The sequence below is a fragment of the Apodemus sylvaticus genome, chromosome 4 (genome assembly GCF_947179515.1).
Source record: "Apodemus sylvaticus chromosome 4, mApoSyl1.1, whole genome shotgun sequence".
NCBI lineage: Eukaryota > Metazoa > Chordata > Mammalia > Rodentia > Muridae > Apodemus > Apodemus sylvaticus.
Window position 1 is genome coordinate 155299188 of NC_067475.1, and position 16621 is coordinate 155315808.

General features: G+C 39.2%; 1 protein-coding gene and 1 pseudogene across 7 annotated transcripts in view; one reads left to right on the forward strand and one right to left on the reverse strand.

Annotated features, from left to right (window-relative positions):
• LOC127683495 (rho GTPase-activating protein 20-like) overlaps positions 1-16621 on the reverse strand; it is a 420246-nt gene that overhangs the window by 197561 nt on the left and 206064 nt on the right. For 2 of the 7 annotated variants that reach the window (XM_052180771.1, XM_052180776.1), the window contains 2 exons: positions 14142-14262; positions 13121-13333 (listed from right to left, as the gene is read on the reverse strand). The exons of 2 other annotated variants lie outside the window; for them this stretch is intronic. In XM_052180771.1, coding sequence (XP_052036731.1) covers positions 13272-13333; positions 14142-14262 — 183 coding nt within the window. In that variant the 3' untranslated portion in view covers positions 13121-13271. Of the gene's footprint in view, positions 1-13120; positions 13334-14141; positions 14263-16621 lie in introns of those variants that run through there. 3 more of the 7 variants (XM_052180774.1, XM_052180775.1, XM_052180777.1) reach the window with 3 other exon arrangements.
• On the forward strand, positions 9449-9540 carry LOC127683985 (uncharacterized; annotated as a pseudogene).

Sequence of the window (16621 nt, forward strand, 5' to 3'; positions counted from 1 at the left end):
TATATGCAGATTGCCATGCATATACATCAAAAATGAATGAATAAATAAATAAATAAATAAATAAACAAACAAGAACAAATATTCTAGCGTTTGTCTTGCTATGGTGGTGCAAGTGGCTCTGTAGGTTTGAGGCTAGCTAAGTCAACAGAGTAAGTCCCAAGGCTGCCATTGTTACCCAAAGAGAAATGCTATCCCCAGACAAAATAAAACAAGGCAATAGAAGATTATGGTTTTTATTTTACAGTTATATCTTCCCTCTAGTGTCATTGTTTCTTGAACTTAGATGAAGTCCTGTTTAACTTCTTTCTTTCTTCCTTCCTTTCTTTTCTTTTTTTCTTTCTTTCCTTTTTTCTTTTTTTCGGTGGCAATTGGAGCTATACTTTTCCCCAGAGACTGATTTTATTCTGTGGCAAGGGTTGTATAATGTTGTGTTTTCCACATATTGTCTTCCAGCTTTGGATGTCTCCTCCCTACACCATCAGGTTGTGTGTAAGACAGGGGTGTAGTTATCTGGCCTAAACACTGTGACCTCTGCACTTCTCACTGTAGTTCTTGGATTTCCTGTGGACATGTGTACTTTGAAGTCCTCACACAGTTCACTCTGTTCCTGAGTTCCATTTGAACCTCTTCCCCAAGGCCAGAAGGGAGGTTGATCCATTTCAATGCATGCCCTCTCTGTCCATTGCAGGAATGCCCCATGCTTGAGAACCCCCCAGTGCTCCTGGAGCATTCCAGGCTTTGACCCTCAAGGTACTCACTTCTGAGTTGATGGTGATGCTTTCTGTTTCTTGGTGTGTCATCTGTGCTCCATTTTGTAGTAAGAGGCCTGAGGGGGCCAAAAGAAAGTATGGTAAAAGGGGCTCTGGCATTCCCTGTTGTCTGAAAAGGGAGTCCTTTTTTGGATGAGTGTCTGCCCCAAGCTGCTGCATTCCTCTGTAGGGCCATGTAGAGAGGGGCTGAATGGTAAAGGCTAGTTTCTTTTTGTCAATGACCTTTTGCTACACTGTGTGGGGGGCCAGTATCTGTCCCTCTCCGGTCTTGAACACTCAGGATACCCTGGAGGACAGGCTTAGTGCGGATGCTCCACACTTACCGTGGAGGTCTTATGTGCTGCATTTCACTCATGGAGCTAGTTTATGGTTGTTGTGGTCTGGAGCTCATTGGGTACTCTGAGGGTACATTCCACCCTCAATGAGAAAAAGTTGCATTCTTTAGGTATCTGAGAACCTTCCGATGCTAAGGGAGCATTTCAGGTTTTGACCATCAAGGTGCTCACTTCTGAGTTGATGCAGCCTGCTATGCTCTGAAGGGGATTATATGGATGCACAGTCCCACCCCAAGGCATGCTCTAAACATCTTCTGCAGTAGTTTTGGCCATGGGAATCCCCACTCCACTCCTGTCTTCAGTGGGGTGAGCATTTGCTTTTTAGTTTATTGTGGCCCATGCCTCCTCCCTCAAGATTTGAGGATGTATCTCACAGGTAGAGCTGTTGTCCTTTCTTTTCACATCCCTCAAGCTTTTCACACAGAACCAATGAAATGTGCTCTAGGAGTGTTTGCCATCCCACAGCCTTGGTCAAACTGGGTACACCTGGAAGGAGAGCAGGGGACAGGGGGTGCTGAAAGTGAACGGTCTAGAAAGAGAATCGTGAAGCCCCGACAATGTTCTGATCAAGGCCCAATGTTTAATGGATAACTCTGAATTTAAAGGGGAGAAACCCATCCCCCAATATGCCAGAATCTGGTCAGGAAAACAGGCTCAGCTGCTCAGTGGGTAGCTGGCTCCTTGCAGGAAGCTGCAGATCTGGAAGAACAATAGACTTCTCCTAGTTCTGAAGGCTCCACCCTAGGTAGGCAACTGTGGCAAAACAAGGTCTGAATTACCCTGCTCAAGGCTGGAGGAAAGGCTCAATTCCTCCCTATTTATTTATTAAAAATTAGCTTGACTGGGGCACTGGATTGACTTATCCTCTATGGTCCTTCCTGGGAATTATGGTGGTTGGTTGCTGCATCTGGCTTACCACTGTGTCTATACTCTCTCTTACCCATCCCAGAGGACACTAGCAGATTACTTGTGTTATTTAAGCAAACACAGCCATATTAGTGTTTATTAATAAACAAATAAGGCATTTCAGTTCATGCCTCTGTCTTAGGTTGATAAGAGTCATAGATCATCAGTGGCCTGTTTTTGACTGCTGGGTACAATTTGAGCATCCAGAGGACTGCAAGCATGGCACACACATGAACTGGATGGGAAGGGCATGTACCACAATGGATCAATCAACCACACTTCCAGGCTTGGGGAAGAGGTTTAAATGGAACACAGGAACTGAGTGAACTGCATGAGGATAACAGAGAACGTGATGTCCACAGGGACCCCATGAACCACCTTAAGATATATAGAGGATCACAGTCTTTGGGCTGAATAGCCACACCCCAGCCTTCTACACACCATTAACATTGACAGGGAGGAGAGGCAGGGGCCTGCTGGCAGAACGAGGAGTGTGGCCACCACTTGCAATGAATGACTATTCCCCATGAGTGTCCATTTCTCAAATGGCATGGTGTAGGTCCCAGCCAGAAGAGAGTACAAGAACACCACATCAGTCCACAGAAACGGAGAGTGGCAGATGCTATAGGGAACAACAAGCTGGATCTTCTGTGGACAAAATGAGCAAGCTGGGACTCAAAAGTGAACAATTCAAGCAACCAAACCAAGAACAACAGAAAAAGCAGGACAAAGAGCCTCCTCCCCCCACCAAAAAAAGAGCAAAAAATTTTGAGAACTGCACTTCTCCACGCAGCAAATGATGGAGGCTCAGAAACAAAAAGGCATCAAATAACAACAACAACAAAAACTTGCTGGCTTAACCCCAGACAGCAATGCCGTGAAAAGGGCAAAGTAGTGCACTTAGGATTTACATGGCAGACAAACAGAGACACACAAATCGAGGACCTGTGGAAATTTGGGAACTCAGTGAAAGAAACACCAAGTGGACCTGTCATGGAGGAGAAACAGGAATCTTCAGCACACACAAGTGCTCTCCTTGCCCTTAGCTCCACCATTCACTCAGTCCAGGTGACAACGAACATGGAGAAAGAGGGAACGCCTGGCATGCAGATATATATTAACATACTGTTCTTTGGTTGGTGACATTAAAGAACAGGACCCTTCAATGCTGTTGGCTTTTCTGGCCACCTGTTTTTCTGCCCTATGGCTCACGGCTCACAGTTCCTGAAGCTCCATTTGCTATGATTCCTGTTTCCTGTGTTTACTTACTTGGATGAGTGAATTCTCTGGTGTGGCTTGTGACAATCAGGCACTGTGTATTATATGTGTGTATTCTGATCATTTTAAATTTCTTATTCTGTGAATTTATTGTACATTGACCTCTCCAACATCAAATCCAACATTATTGTTGTTGTTGTTGTTGTTGTTGTTATCTCGGGTTAGAGGGGTCCCACAGGACAAAAACAAACTAGTAAGACTCCAAGCTTCAGAGACACCAACAGGATGGGCCACTTCTCTTGGAAACTGGGATCATAGCATCCTTTCATATTCAGAAATTCAGATCCCCAGCCACAGGAACTGAGTGGCTCCTGAAGTAAAACAAAAACAAAAAGGTTCTGAAGCTCTAGTGAGCCCAAGCCGGGCAACATTGCCTTGGAATCCTGGGCCACAGCATCCTCTGGACCTCAGTGATCCAGAGCTCCAACCTAGGGGCTCATGTAAAAAAAAATGACCTGAAGCTCCATTGAGTCCAGACTGGGCCACATCCGCTGGGAGGATGGGACCACAGCATCCTTTAGGCTCTGAAATCCAGAGCTCCAAGAAGTGAAGGAAGGCTGGTGTCAAAAACCTCCAGTTTCTTCCCAGTTCTGTCTTTGTCAACTTGTTTGGGGATGGGAGTGGGGTTTAAAGGTCTTCCCTCCCTGCCTCAGAAATCCAGTGGGGAAGTGGTTAAAGGCAGGGTTAACATCTGTGTTTTGTTGTTGCTTAATAGGGGAAAGTAGCAAGGATATTGACTCATTTTCTCATAAAACTCAGCTCAAATATCACATAACTATTATTTTCATTAGTATGGATTCTTGAAAGAAATGAACTAATGTGATTGATGATTAGATGAGGTGCATAGATAAGTCAGAACTAATTATAGAAATTGACTCATACAGTCAATAATAATAATAATAACAATAATTCCTATGCTATGTCACATCTCTCCTAAGCTGGTTTTTTTTCCAGAAAAAAAAGATTTTTACCTTATATAATTATAACAAAACATTTTGTAAATGATATAAAATCAAATTTCAGAGAGACAGGGACAAAACATATTAACCAAATATCCAAAACAAAAAACTAAAAGCTATCTGTCCATATTTAGAAAATTCTGATATTAGTAGCAGTAAGAGAAGCAATGTATATCATTTAAACAACATTCACTGTTCTTTGCAGCCATGCAGACTGTCATTGTTTATACATTAACAGTGACCTCTGACAGCTAAATTTGCAAACTAATCTGGACTGTCTCCAACTCGCCAGCAAGGCATTAACAACCCCCTTAAAATTAGAGTACAGATAGAATAGATTTTTTAAAGGTTTATTTATTGATTTCATGTATGTGAGCTTCATTCAAACTAACAGCAGAGGGCAACAGATCCCATTACAGTCTCACTATGTTGCTCAGGCTGGTCTCTAAACTCCTGGGCTTAATACCTCAGCATATTCCAAGGAGCTAGGACTGCAGGTGCCCACCATCTGCCTGACTCCAAACAGCCCTTTGAATATCCTGCTTTGTAATCTGTAGTAGCCTAAATAACTCTTGTCTCTTTTTTGTTTAAACTTAAAATCGTTTTTGTTGTACATGATTACGATAATTTAACCTAATAGAGACTACTGATGCAAAAATCACTTAAAGAAATACAGGAGAACCTTGATCAACAGTCAGAAGTCATGAAAGAGGAAACACCAAAATCGCTTAAAGAATTAGAGGAAAACACAAACAAGCAAATGACAGAACTGAGCAAAAATTTTCAGGATCTAAAAACAGAAGTAGAAACAACTAAGAAAGCACAAAGGGAGACAACTTTGGAGATAGAAAACCTTGGGAATAAATCAGGGACCATAGATGCAAATATCAACAACAGAATACAAGAGATAGAAGAAAGAATCTCAGATGCCGAAGATACCATAGAAATCATGGACTCAACAGTTAAAGAAAATGCAAAATGCAAAAAGCTTGTAACCCAAAAATATCCAGGAAATCCAGGACACAATGAGAAAGCCAAATCTAAGGATCATAGGTATTGATGAGTGTGAAGATCTACAACTTAAAGGGCCAGCAAATATCTTCAACAATATTATGGAAGAAAACTTCCCTAACCTAAAGAGAGAGATGCCCATGAATATACAAGAAGCCTACAGAACTCCAAACAGAGTGGACCAGAACAGAAATAACTCCTGTCACATAATAATCAAAACCCCAAATGTACTAAAGAAAGAAAGAATACTTAGGGCAGTAAGAGAAAAAGGGCAAGTAACATATAAAGGAAGACCTATCAGAATTACACCAGATTTCTCACCAGAGACCATGAAAGCTAGAAGATCCTGGGCAGATCTCATGCAGACTCTAAGAGAAGAAAAATGCCAGCCAAGATTACTATACCCAGCGAAACTCTCAATCACTGTAGATGGAGAAACCATGACAAAACCACTACTGGGCATATATCCAGAGGATTCTTCAGCATGCAATAAGGACACATGCTCCACTATGTTCATAGCAGCCCTATTTGTAGTAGCCAGAAGCTGGAAAGAACCTAGATGTCCTTCAACGGAGGAATGGATACAAAAAATGTGGTATATTTACACAATGGAGTACTATTCAGCCATTAGAAACAATGAATTCATGAAATTCTTAGACAAATGGATGGAGCTGGAGAAAATCATACTAAGTGAGATAACCCAGTCTCAAAAGATCAATCATGGTATGCACTCACTGATAAGTGGATATTAGTCTAGAAACTTTGAATACCCAGGACATAATCCACAAATTAAATGATGTCCAAAAAGAATGGAGGAGTGAGCCCTGGTTCTCGAAAGACTCAGTGCAAGAGTATAGGGGAATTCCTGAACAGGGAAGTGGGAAGGGGTAGATGGAAGAATAGTGGGACAGAAGAGGGCTTATGGGACTTGCGGGGAGTGGGGACCCAGAAAAGGGGAAATCATTTGCAATGTAAATAAATAAATGAAAAAAAAGAAAAAGAAAGAAAGAACAAAAGAAAAAAAGAATAAAAGAATGAAAGAGAGAAAGAAGGAAGGAAAGGGAGAAAGAAAGGGCAAATAAATAAAATAAATAGAAACATAATTATAATTGAATTGGAACAAGCCAACACACACATACACACAGACACACACATACACACACAGGGACAAGGGAGAGCAGGGAATGGGATACGGCACATCTGCCTCCTTTTCTTTTTGTATTGGTTTTTTTTTTTGGAATTTTTTTGCACTTTTTATTGAATATATTCCTCATTTACATTTCAAATGTTATACCCTTTCCCAGTTTCCTCCCCTCCTCGAAATACCCCAACCCATCCTCCCACCCCCTGCCTCCAAGAATATGTCCCCCACCCAACACACTACCACCTACCCTCCCCCCTCGATTTTCCCATGCTGGGGCATCTATTGGGCATTTATAGGACCAGAGACCTGTCCTCCTACTGAAGCCCAACAAGGCATTCCTCTGCCACTCTTTTGGCTGGAACCATGTGTACCCTGTGGTTGATGGCTCAGTCCCTGGGAACCCTGGGGCATCTGGTCAGCCAAAATCATTATTCTTCCCAGACTAATTCTTAACCACCCAGCACTCCCAGAGCTCCCAGGGACAAAACCATCAACCAATGAGTACACATGAAGTTACCCATGACTCCAGAAGCATAGGCAGCAGAGGATGGCCTTGTTGGACATCAAAGGGAGGACAGGCCCATAAATGTTCTGTGCTCCAGTGTAGGGGAATACCAGGACAAGGAAGCAGGAGGGGTTTGATTGGGGAACAGGGAGAGCTAAGATAGCTCATGGGATTTTCACAGGGGTGGGGGGCAGGAAAGAAGATAATATTTGAAATATAAATAAAGACTATATCTAGTTAACATCTACAACAAAAGAGAATAAGCAGAATCTGCCTCCTTTTCAAGTTGTTATTCGTTCCCAAATTCAACTAGAAGGATGGCACCGTAAATAATTCATTTTTTTAAACTGTGTTTGAAACTTTTCTCAAAATGAGTTGAGGAATGTAAAGGGGAGTGTCTGCCAAACCCCAAACACAGTAGAGGAAAAGAAAGTTACAATCAGTAAGTAATGAAGTAAGTATAAACTTAAAAAAAAAAGAAAAGAATATTTTAGTTTTGTACAAAATGCCTAATTAAAGTGTAGCCTCTCATAGTAAGGAATACATGTTGCACAGAATAACAGATTACTAGACACAACCAATGCATCATTAAATAAAGATTGATGTCTCTCATTCCTTTTCCTGCCACTTGTGAGTTCTATGTTGCTTTGGCACAGCAAGTTTTGATGTATTCCTCCAATGTCTTTCTTCACAAGGGTTTCCATATAGTTGAAAAAATAAGATACTCCTTGTACAGGTCTCCACCTAACAGAACAAGTACTCAGTGGATAAGTTATCATAACAATGTTCATGTTAAATTTTAAAAGGTTTATGATAGTAAAAAAACAGTAAATAATGTTGAAAGAAAAGATCTGAGGAATATTATAGCAACATTTATACTGATGATTTAATACACTGTATACATGTATGAAATAAGGAAGAATGTGATATTAAAAACTAATTGTAACTTTGAACATAAATGATATGCTAATGGGAAACTTAGTAAGAAATTAAAAAATTAAACATCATTAAAAATTCTAGACTTCTTTTCATACCTGTGAACACCCTGGCCTTTCCTATATTGTCCTATATGTCAGTTTCCTTCAGAAATTTCTTTTTCGTATGTTTGTCCCTTCCCCAAACTGTCTTGAATGGTGAAAACTTAGAAATGAGTAGCTGGAGTATATTAGCATTTGAAAGTGTAGTTGCATGAATCTCCACAACTCAAGCCAAAGACCTCTGCTTTCATGATCCTGATGTTCAGCTGAGCTGTCAAAACTATTATAATAAGCTAGATAACTCTCAATGCAGAAAAACAATCACATGTACAAACAAGCAAACACTCCAGCATTCAAAGATTAGTCATGAAGTTGATCTTGTCCAGACACAGGTGACAGTTCCGTGTGTCTTTCCTGTGGCTCCTATGAGGATATCAACATTGATTCTGGAAAGTAAACATTCTTGTACATTTTAAAGTCTCCACCTAGATTCCTGCACCTCTCCAAACCTCTCCATCTCCTGTGCTATGCTAACAATTGCTTTCTATATACATACCTTTACAGTGGAGCCTGGAATTGAGAGCAAATCAATGGATATGAAATTATCGCTTTCCTTCTAGGCACTATATAACAAACTGAAGACTGCAGTTGGTAAACCAACCACTGAAGTCTGAGGATTCATTAGCAGTCAGGGTGACAGGCCATTGTGAAGTCAAGATTCAAGAGCTTATGCTATAACTGACAAAGTGACAAGTGCATTTCATCCTCTTCAGTCTTTTGGTTTTAAAATCATGTTCATTTAATAATTGTTGAACCATAGGCATTTTTATTAAATAACAGATTCTCAGAAAAGTATATGTTAATAGCTAAATAGATAGATGAAATGAGAGACAGATAGATATCAGTAATAATATCTATCCAAGAAGAGAAGTAATTTTCTACAAAACATTTGGAAATTCATACTCATTCTCAAATATTCTCAATACATGATTCTTTTTTAACCTATCAAAGGTATATGTGAAAATTCAGCTTCATTAACCCTATGAACCGTAGAGACCAACATGCAAAAATCACAGGACACTTTAAAAATAAATATGCTTTACTGAACAGAGTCAGAAAGCTTCATCTACAGGAAAGTCAGTCAGTATTGTAGATTAGTATATTATACTTCTCATCACAATGATACTTAGTTCAGAATCATAGTCAAGGATAAAATACATTCCTTAAATGAATTCATTCTATCCTCTACATCTTCACCATAAAAACAGAAAAAATAAGTATAAAATATGATTCTATTTTATTTTCTTTCTATTAAAGTTTGAGGTTTAATAATTAGGTCTTTTTATTCCTTTTTTTCTGATGAATATTTTCTTCCTCCTGCTTTTTATTAAGTAGATTCTTTTGTAATACAACATATTCTGATAGTTTTCCCTCCCTCTACTCCTCAGCTACTCTCCACCCGACACGCCCACATGCACGCACGCCCCCCCACACACACATGCACACCTTCTCTCACATCTGGGCTCAGTCCATTTCTTTATCTCAGTAGAAAAGAACAGGTTTATTGCTTCTCGGCCTTTTGGCTAAGATCAAGTGTAGAAAAGAACGGGCTTCTTAGAGTCTACAGACTAAAATTTTTTTTCAGAGAAACCAATGAAAGACCCAAAACTGTTCAATTGTGAGGTAAAGAAAATAAACTTAAGTCCAATCAAAGGTTCTTGACCTCACAGTGGTATGAACTCGCTGATAAGCGGCTATTAGCCTAGAAGATCAGAATACCCAAGAAACAATTCACATATCAAATGATGCCCAAGAAGAAGGAAGGAGAGGCCCCTAGTCCTAGAAAGGCTCAGTGCAGCAGTTTAGGGGAATACCAGGAAAGGGGAGCAGGAAGGGGTTCATGAGGTAACAAGGGGCGGGAAGAGGGCTTATGGGACTTTTTGAGAGGGGAGATCCAGGAAAGGGGAAATAATTTGAAATGTAAACAAAAAATATATCAAAAAATTAATTAAATTACACTTACAAAAAAAACTTCTTGAATACTACTGACATGTAAGTACACTTACTGCATCTATTCTGATATGTGGCTGTACGGGTTATTGTCACACTTCATAGGTGTTAGAAGCAGAATACTCCTGTCAATTGCTTTCCTAACATGTCAACATGTCTAATATTTTATGTACCATAGAAACTCATTTTCAACGTAGACGTTGCTAAGTCATAAACCGCTAGAATCTGTTGAATTTAGACATATTGCTGTAAGATTTCTTTGGCAAAAGGCACTCAACCTCCCATGGCTGGGGCTAGAAATTTAAGTCAGATTTATGGAAGTAGTGAGGCTGTAGACTTGAAAATTTATCACACTAATTTACTAGATCAGCTCAATTCCTTCTGTAGCATTCTAAATAATTTATACATTTATTTATGTATTTTTTAAAACTTAATATTTTATCCCCCCATCTCATCCACTCTCAGAACTTTCCACATCCCATATCTCCTCCCCACCCTGCTGTCTCCACATGGATGTCCTCATCCTCCAGCCCACCTGACCTCTAAACTCCCTGGGCCCTAGAGTCTCTTGAGGGTTAGGTGCATCATCTCTGAATGAATACAGACCTGGAGGTTTCTTTTGTAAGTGTGTTGGGGGCCTCATGTCAGCTGGTGTATGCTGCCTATTTGGTGGTTCAGTGTTTGAGAGATCTGAGAGGTCCAGATTGAGAGTGCTGGTCGTCCTACTGGGTCTCCTTCCTTAGCTGCTTTCATCCTTCCCTAATTCAACAACAGGAGTCAGGTGCTTCTGTCCATTAGTTGGGTGCAAATGTCTGTATCTGACTCTTTCAGCTGCTTGTTGGATCATTCAGAGGGCAGTCAAGATAGGTCCCTTATTGTGAACTCTCCATAGCCTCAGTAATAGTGTCAGACCTTAGAGCCTCCGCTTGAGCTAGACCTCACTTTGGGCCTATCTCTGGCTCTTTTCCTCAGGCTCCTTTCCATTTCTATCTCTGCAGTTGTTTCAGAGAGGAACAATTACAGATCAGAGTTGTGACTGTGGGATGCCCCTCCCTCATTTGATGCCCTATCTTTCTTCCTGCTGGAGGTGGGCTATGTTCCCTCTCCCCACTGTCAGGCATCTAAGGTTGCTCCCTTTAGTGCCTGATAGTCGCTCACCTCCCAGGACTCTGGTACATTCTGGAGGGTCTGCCCCCTAACCTTCTACTTTCCAAGGTTGCTTGTTTACATTCTTTGTGCTGGCCCTCAGGGCTTCAGTCCTTTTCCTTCTCCCCATCCTAGATCAGGTTCCCCTCTCCCATGACTCCCCTGACCACTGTCCACTTTCCTTCCCAGGTCCCACCCTTCTTCCCCACTTGTGATTGCTTTCTTCTCCCTCCCAAGTGGGACTGAGTTGTCCTCACTTGTGCACTTCAGCTTGTTGACCTTTTTTGAGGTCTGTGGACTGTATGTTGGGTATTATGCATTTTTTGGCTAATATCCACTTATTAGTGAGAACATTAGTGTGTCCTTTTGTGTCCGAATACCTTACTCAGAATATTTTCTAATTCCTTCCATTTACTTGAAAACTTCAGGATGTCCTCATGCTTAACAGCTGAGTAGTATTCCGTTGTGTAAATGAACATTTTCTGTATCGATTTGTTGTGGGACATCTGGGTTGTTTCCAGCTTCTAGGTATCTAAGATACCTAGCAGCACAAGGTTGCTATGAACGTAGTGGAACACGTGCCTCTGTGGCATGGTGGGCATCATTTGGGTATATTCTCAAGAGTGGTATTGCTAGGTCATCAGGTAGATCTATTTCCATTTTTCAAAATAAACACCAGAATGATTTCCAGAATGGTTGTAACAGGTTGCAACTCCACCAGCAATGGCGGAGTGTTCCTCTTTCTACATATCCTCAACAACACTGGTTGTCATCTGAGGTTTTTGAATGTAGTCAATCTGATTGGTGTAAAGTGGGATCCTGGGGTCATTTTGTTGTTGTTGTTTTGTTGGTTTTTGTTTTCTCTCAATATCTATTTTTCTATTGAGTATCTTCATTTACATTGCCAATGGTAAAACCTTTCCCAATTCCCCCCTCCTGAAAGCCCCCCTCCCCAAAGATTCCCTACCCCTTCTCCCATCACTTGCCTCCATGTGTATGTCCCTCTACCTGACACATTCCCACCTCACCCCCACCCCCCACCCCTGTCTGTTTCCTTTTGTCGGGGCCTCTATTGAGCCTTTACCTGACCAAAGACCACTCCTCCCACTGATCCTGATGGTTCAGTCCCTGGGAGTCTTGGGGTGTCTGAGTGTCTGAAGTCATTCTTATTCCCATGGGGCTGTAACCCCTTCAGGTACTCCGGACTACCCTCCAGATCCTCCCACTGGTGACCCCAAGCCCAGTCCAATAGTTGGTTGCTAGTTTCTGCCTCTGTATTTATAGAGCTCTGTCAGGGCCCATCTGGAGACAGCCATGGCATGCTCCTTTTGGTACATGCTTCTTGTTGTAGTGTCGGGGTTTGGTGACTGTTTGTAGGATGAATCCCCAGGTAAGGCAGTCTCTGGGTGGCCTTTACTTCAGACTCTGCTCATTTCTCTGATCACTAAAACCTTTGACCATTCCTATGTTTTTTGAAGCCATGATTCACCTTTAATCTTATCATGTGTGATGATTAATGCTGATCATTAATGGAATTCTATTTAGAATTCTCTCTGAAAAAAGATTCTGGACATGACACTGAGGGTGTATTTATGGTCCTTAGATTCTGTCTATGCTTAAGTAACTGGTGGCCAAACCAATAGTATAACTAGGTTCTACTATTCCTTTCATGGTTCCTGGGATGTTTAAAAAGAAAAAACTTACTGAATATTAATATTTATTGTCCTCTGCTTCTGAATTAGGTGAACGACTTCACTAGCTACAACCTCCTGACATTAGAACTGCTGTATGTTGATATCTTGAGCCCTCAAAAAAAAGAGCTATTTTCCTAATGTAAATAATTTAGTAGAGTACATTTTCACAGAACTAGGACAATAATTACTATTAACAAAATTATTGTGCAGGACTTAAAATGCCGTTTTGATTGTAGTTTGGAAGAAAAAAATTAATAAAGTGATTCTAGTGGATCTGTTGCATGAATATAGGTGCCTGAGTAAGAGAGGTGGAGGAGAGTACTGGAAATGCCATTTTACAAATACTATGGAGAATCATGAATCAGGCGTATTCGAGTCTAAGCAATAACAATTTAATTCAATTTATTATAATAGATAAGAATATGTAATACATAACTTGAAATAAATAGTGAGTGAATCTATTTGTAATAAATAATATGGGTAAATGTATAATTGAAGTTGTTTCTTTTATTGAAATAGAATGACAGGAACCTTCTTTAGTCATGAGGAAGTTTCCTTTGTGGAAAGTCATATGTTGCAGTTGTTTCGTTGTCCCCTGCTAAATGAAGTCAAGAAATGTCTTAGTTAGAAAAACATTCTCTGATGATAGATTCACCCCACTTCAGATCAGACTAGTTTTCAGTATATTTTCTGAACTGTACACAAAAACTTCTTGAGTTAACAATATATCTGCTCCTGAATGTGTTATTTGTTAAGATTCCTCACATAGGTGTTGTAGTGGATCCTGTGCAACTTCATATTGATACCAAATGCTAAGCATTTGGCAAGATTACGAATCAAATGAAATTAAACATCAGTGTTTCTGTCCAAGAATAGCAAAGCTTGTTGGCACATTGTTCACTCTTGGGAGTATGTGTAATGAATTTTTAAATCGAATAATTGTTTCTAAGTGAACTTTTTAAAAATAATTTCATATCCAAGATATCCTACATGACTTATGGACCATGGGAAGAAAGGTGAGAAATATAACAGGTAATATGCTGGAATTTGTACAGGGTCTAAGTAAGGAGTTCCTCTGTCGTACATGCATGTATGAAAGAATATATGTGTGTGTGTGTATGTATGTGTGTGTGTGTATGTGTGTGTGTATGTGTGTCTTTATGCATACCTATGTATATATACACATATTAATATATAATTTAATGAAAGTATTGTTTAAAAATCTTTTCCCACGTTTTAATATAATAGGCCACAATAGGGCTTTGATATTTACAAATTTATGAAATCAGAGAATATCATCCTTCCATCTGTTTAATGACTAATTTCTCTTAATCTCTAGGAACTTCTGCTTGAGAAGAAGCAGGTGAAACCTTTAATTCATCAGTATTTCAAAGCTTTTGCCTTACCAGCAGTATTTACTGTAGTCTTTATGTCATCTGACCTCTTCTGACTGTTGTCACAAATTATAGGGTCATCTTCTCCAAATATATCTACAAAGTTGTCAATCATGATTTGTATAACAGAGATCTGTAACACCACAAGGAAAAAAACAAGGTCCTCTTTAATTTTACATAGTTTACCAAATTGAAATCGATAAAAAAAAATGAATTCCAAAATTAAAAGGAAAATATCAGTTACTTTGAGCAGATATGAACCTGTGAAATTAAGTCTCTGTCTGAAATGGAGATGCTTAAGTTCTTCGCAACTTACTTTATCATGTTAAAATTTCATACATACTTCAAAGAATAGGGGAACTACTAAAGCAATGTAACATTTCAGAACTGATATGCTGCCAGAATAACTGTGAGTGAATCACAGTAATGACTTCAAAGATTTCTTGAATTAGTGATTTTATGCAGGGGACTGGGGAAGAGGTGGAGTTTCATTGTGATATTTTGAATGTGATGCCTGTCTAATTCCAGGCATCTCAATATATGGTACCATCTTTGTGAAATCTTTTGAGTGGTTTAGTGACTTGACATCTCTGGAGGAAGTATGTCATAGGTTAGAATGTAAGGTCACAGAAGTCAGGTGCCATTTGGAGTGTACTCTCTATGCTTCACGTTTGCTGCCTAAGATGAGAGCCACCAGCTCTCTGCTTCCTGTTTGGTTGCCCTACCTTCCTGCAGCCATGCTCCTCTGTCATGAATTTGAAGGATGGTAATGTCTCTAAATCTCTAAGTCCCAAATAAACATTTACTTCTATGAGTTGCCTTGGTCCTGGTGTTTTACTAAAGCAATAGAAAAATGACTAATGAAGAATTTGGTGAGAACAGGGATCTATGTTGAGAAACTGAGACAACAGATTGGCCCATTGTGTAGGAAAGTCTGTGGAATATTTTCTCGATTAACAATGGAATTTATAGGTCCCAGAACTCCAGGATGGTGCCACCCAGGAGCTATTACTGAGACAAAGAGAGATAGGAGGTGCAGGAAAAGAGGCAGCACTCTTACACAGCTTGTGCATCAGTTCTTGCCTCCAGCTTACTGCCTCGCTTTGGTTTTGCCCTGACATTTTCAGTAGTTAACTGGTAACTAGAAGTATATTGTGAAGTGTAACCTGTCCTCCAGAATTTTCCTCAGTGTTTTATCATAATAGTAGCAAATTAAGACACTTTCTAAATTGAAGGAGCTTTTCATTGGTCTACTCTACTCCATGGTGAGTAATACCACCATGACTTCATTCCTGTGGACCTTATTTCTGGAAACTACTCTTTGAAAAGTACCCTTGCTTTCTTTTCTTTTTGTTGTTGCCTTTTTTGTTGTCTAACTTTTTTTTCTTTTCAAAATGTAAGTCCTTTATTGATTCTCTGTGAATTTCTCATCATGCAACCCAGTAACACTCATTTTCTAGTCCATCCATATCTACACTCTCCCCTGGTAACTTCCCACAAACTTTAAAAAAATTAAAACATAAATAAAATTTTAAATTAAAATTAAACTGAGGGAAGAGGGGGTCGTGAGGATGAGACCTGGAGTAGTGTACTGCAATCAGAATTAAAACTAAATAATTAAAGTGATGAAAAATATAAATGCATATAGCTTTCTAGGAAAAGGAAGAGATAAATGAAGCAAAATATTAAGGTACCTAAAAATGTACCCAAAATAATGCAAACATATACTTCTATTTTATGTAAGTAGAAGTTAGTGCTAAAATATTAGAAACTATATTATATAACAGAGTACATGTTCATCATTATTCATTATATTACATATTGTATGTATATATAGGTATACATATATATGTATACATATATCTATATGTATATATGTCTGTATACATATGCATATATATATGTATATATGTCTGTATATATATATGTGTATATATATATACACATATATATATATATGTATGTGTGTATATATATACACACACACACACATATATATACATATATATATATATATAAAATTGTATGCAATGTTCTTTTTTATGACCAGTAGTACAGTTAGGGTAATTCATAATTTTAATAGTCTCACAATGATAAAGCACAACTATCATGTGCTCCAAAGTACAGCTGTAATCGTAAATAATCAAACAAGTGAAACACTAGGTAATAGGGATTTTTTTCAACTTTACTGTAGTCTTCTTGAACTACCATTATACATGCAGCATATTATTGGGTAAAACATTAATATCTAAGATCAATATCTGAAAAAAAAGTAAAAAGGAAAGAAAGAACAAAAAACAAATGATTCACTTCCTTCAAACTATGTTAACAATCTCCCTTCCCAATGTTTCCTGGAATAGATCAATGTATCTCCCACTCCAGAATAATGCAATCTTAGGGTTTCCTTTAACATCGCTGACCTTTCTGAGGTACTCCCAATTTCTTGATCACAATGACTACTTTGTTCTCAAAGGGAAAAATCAGATCCTCTT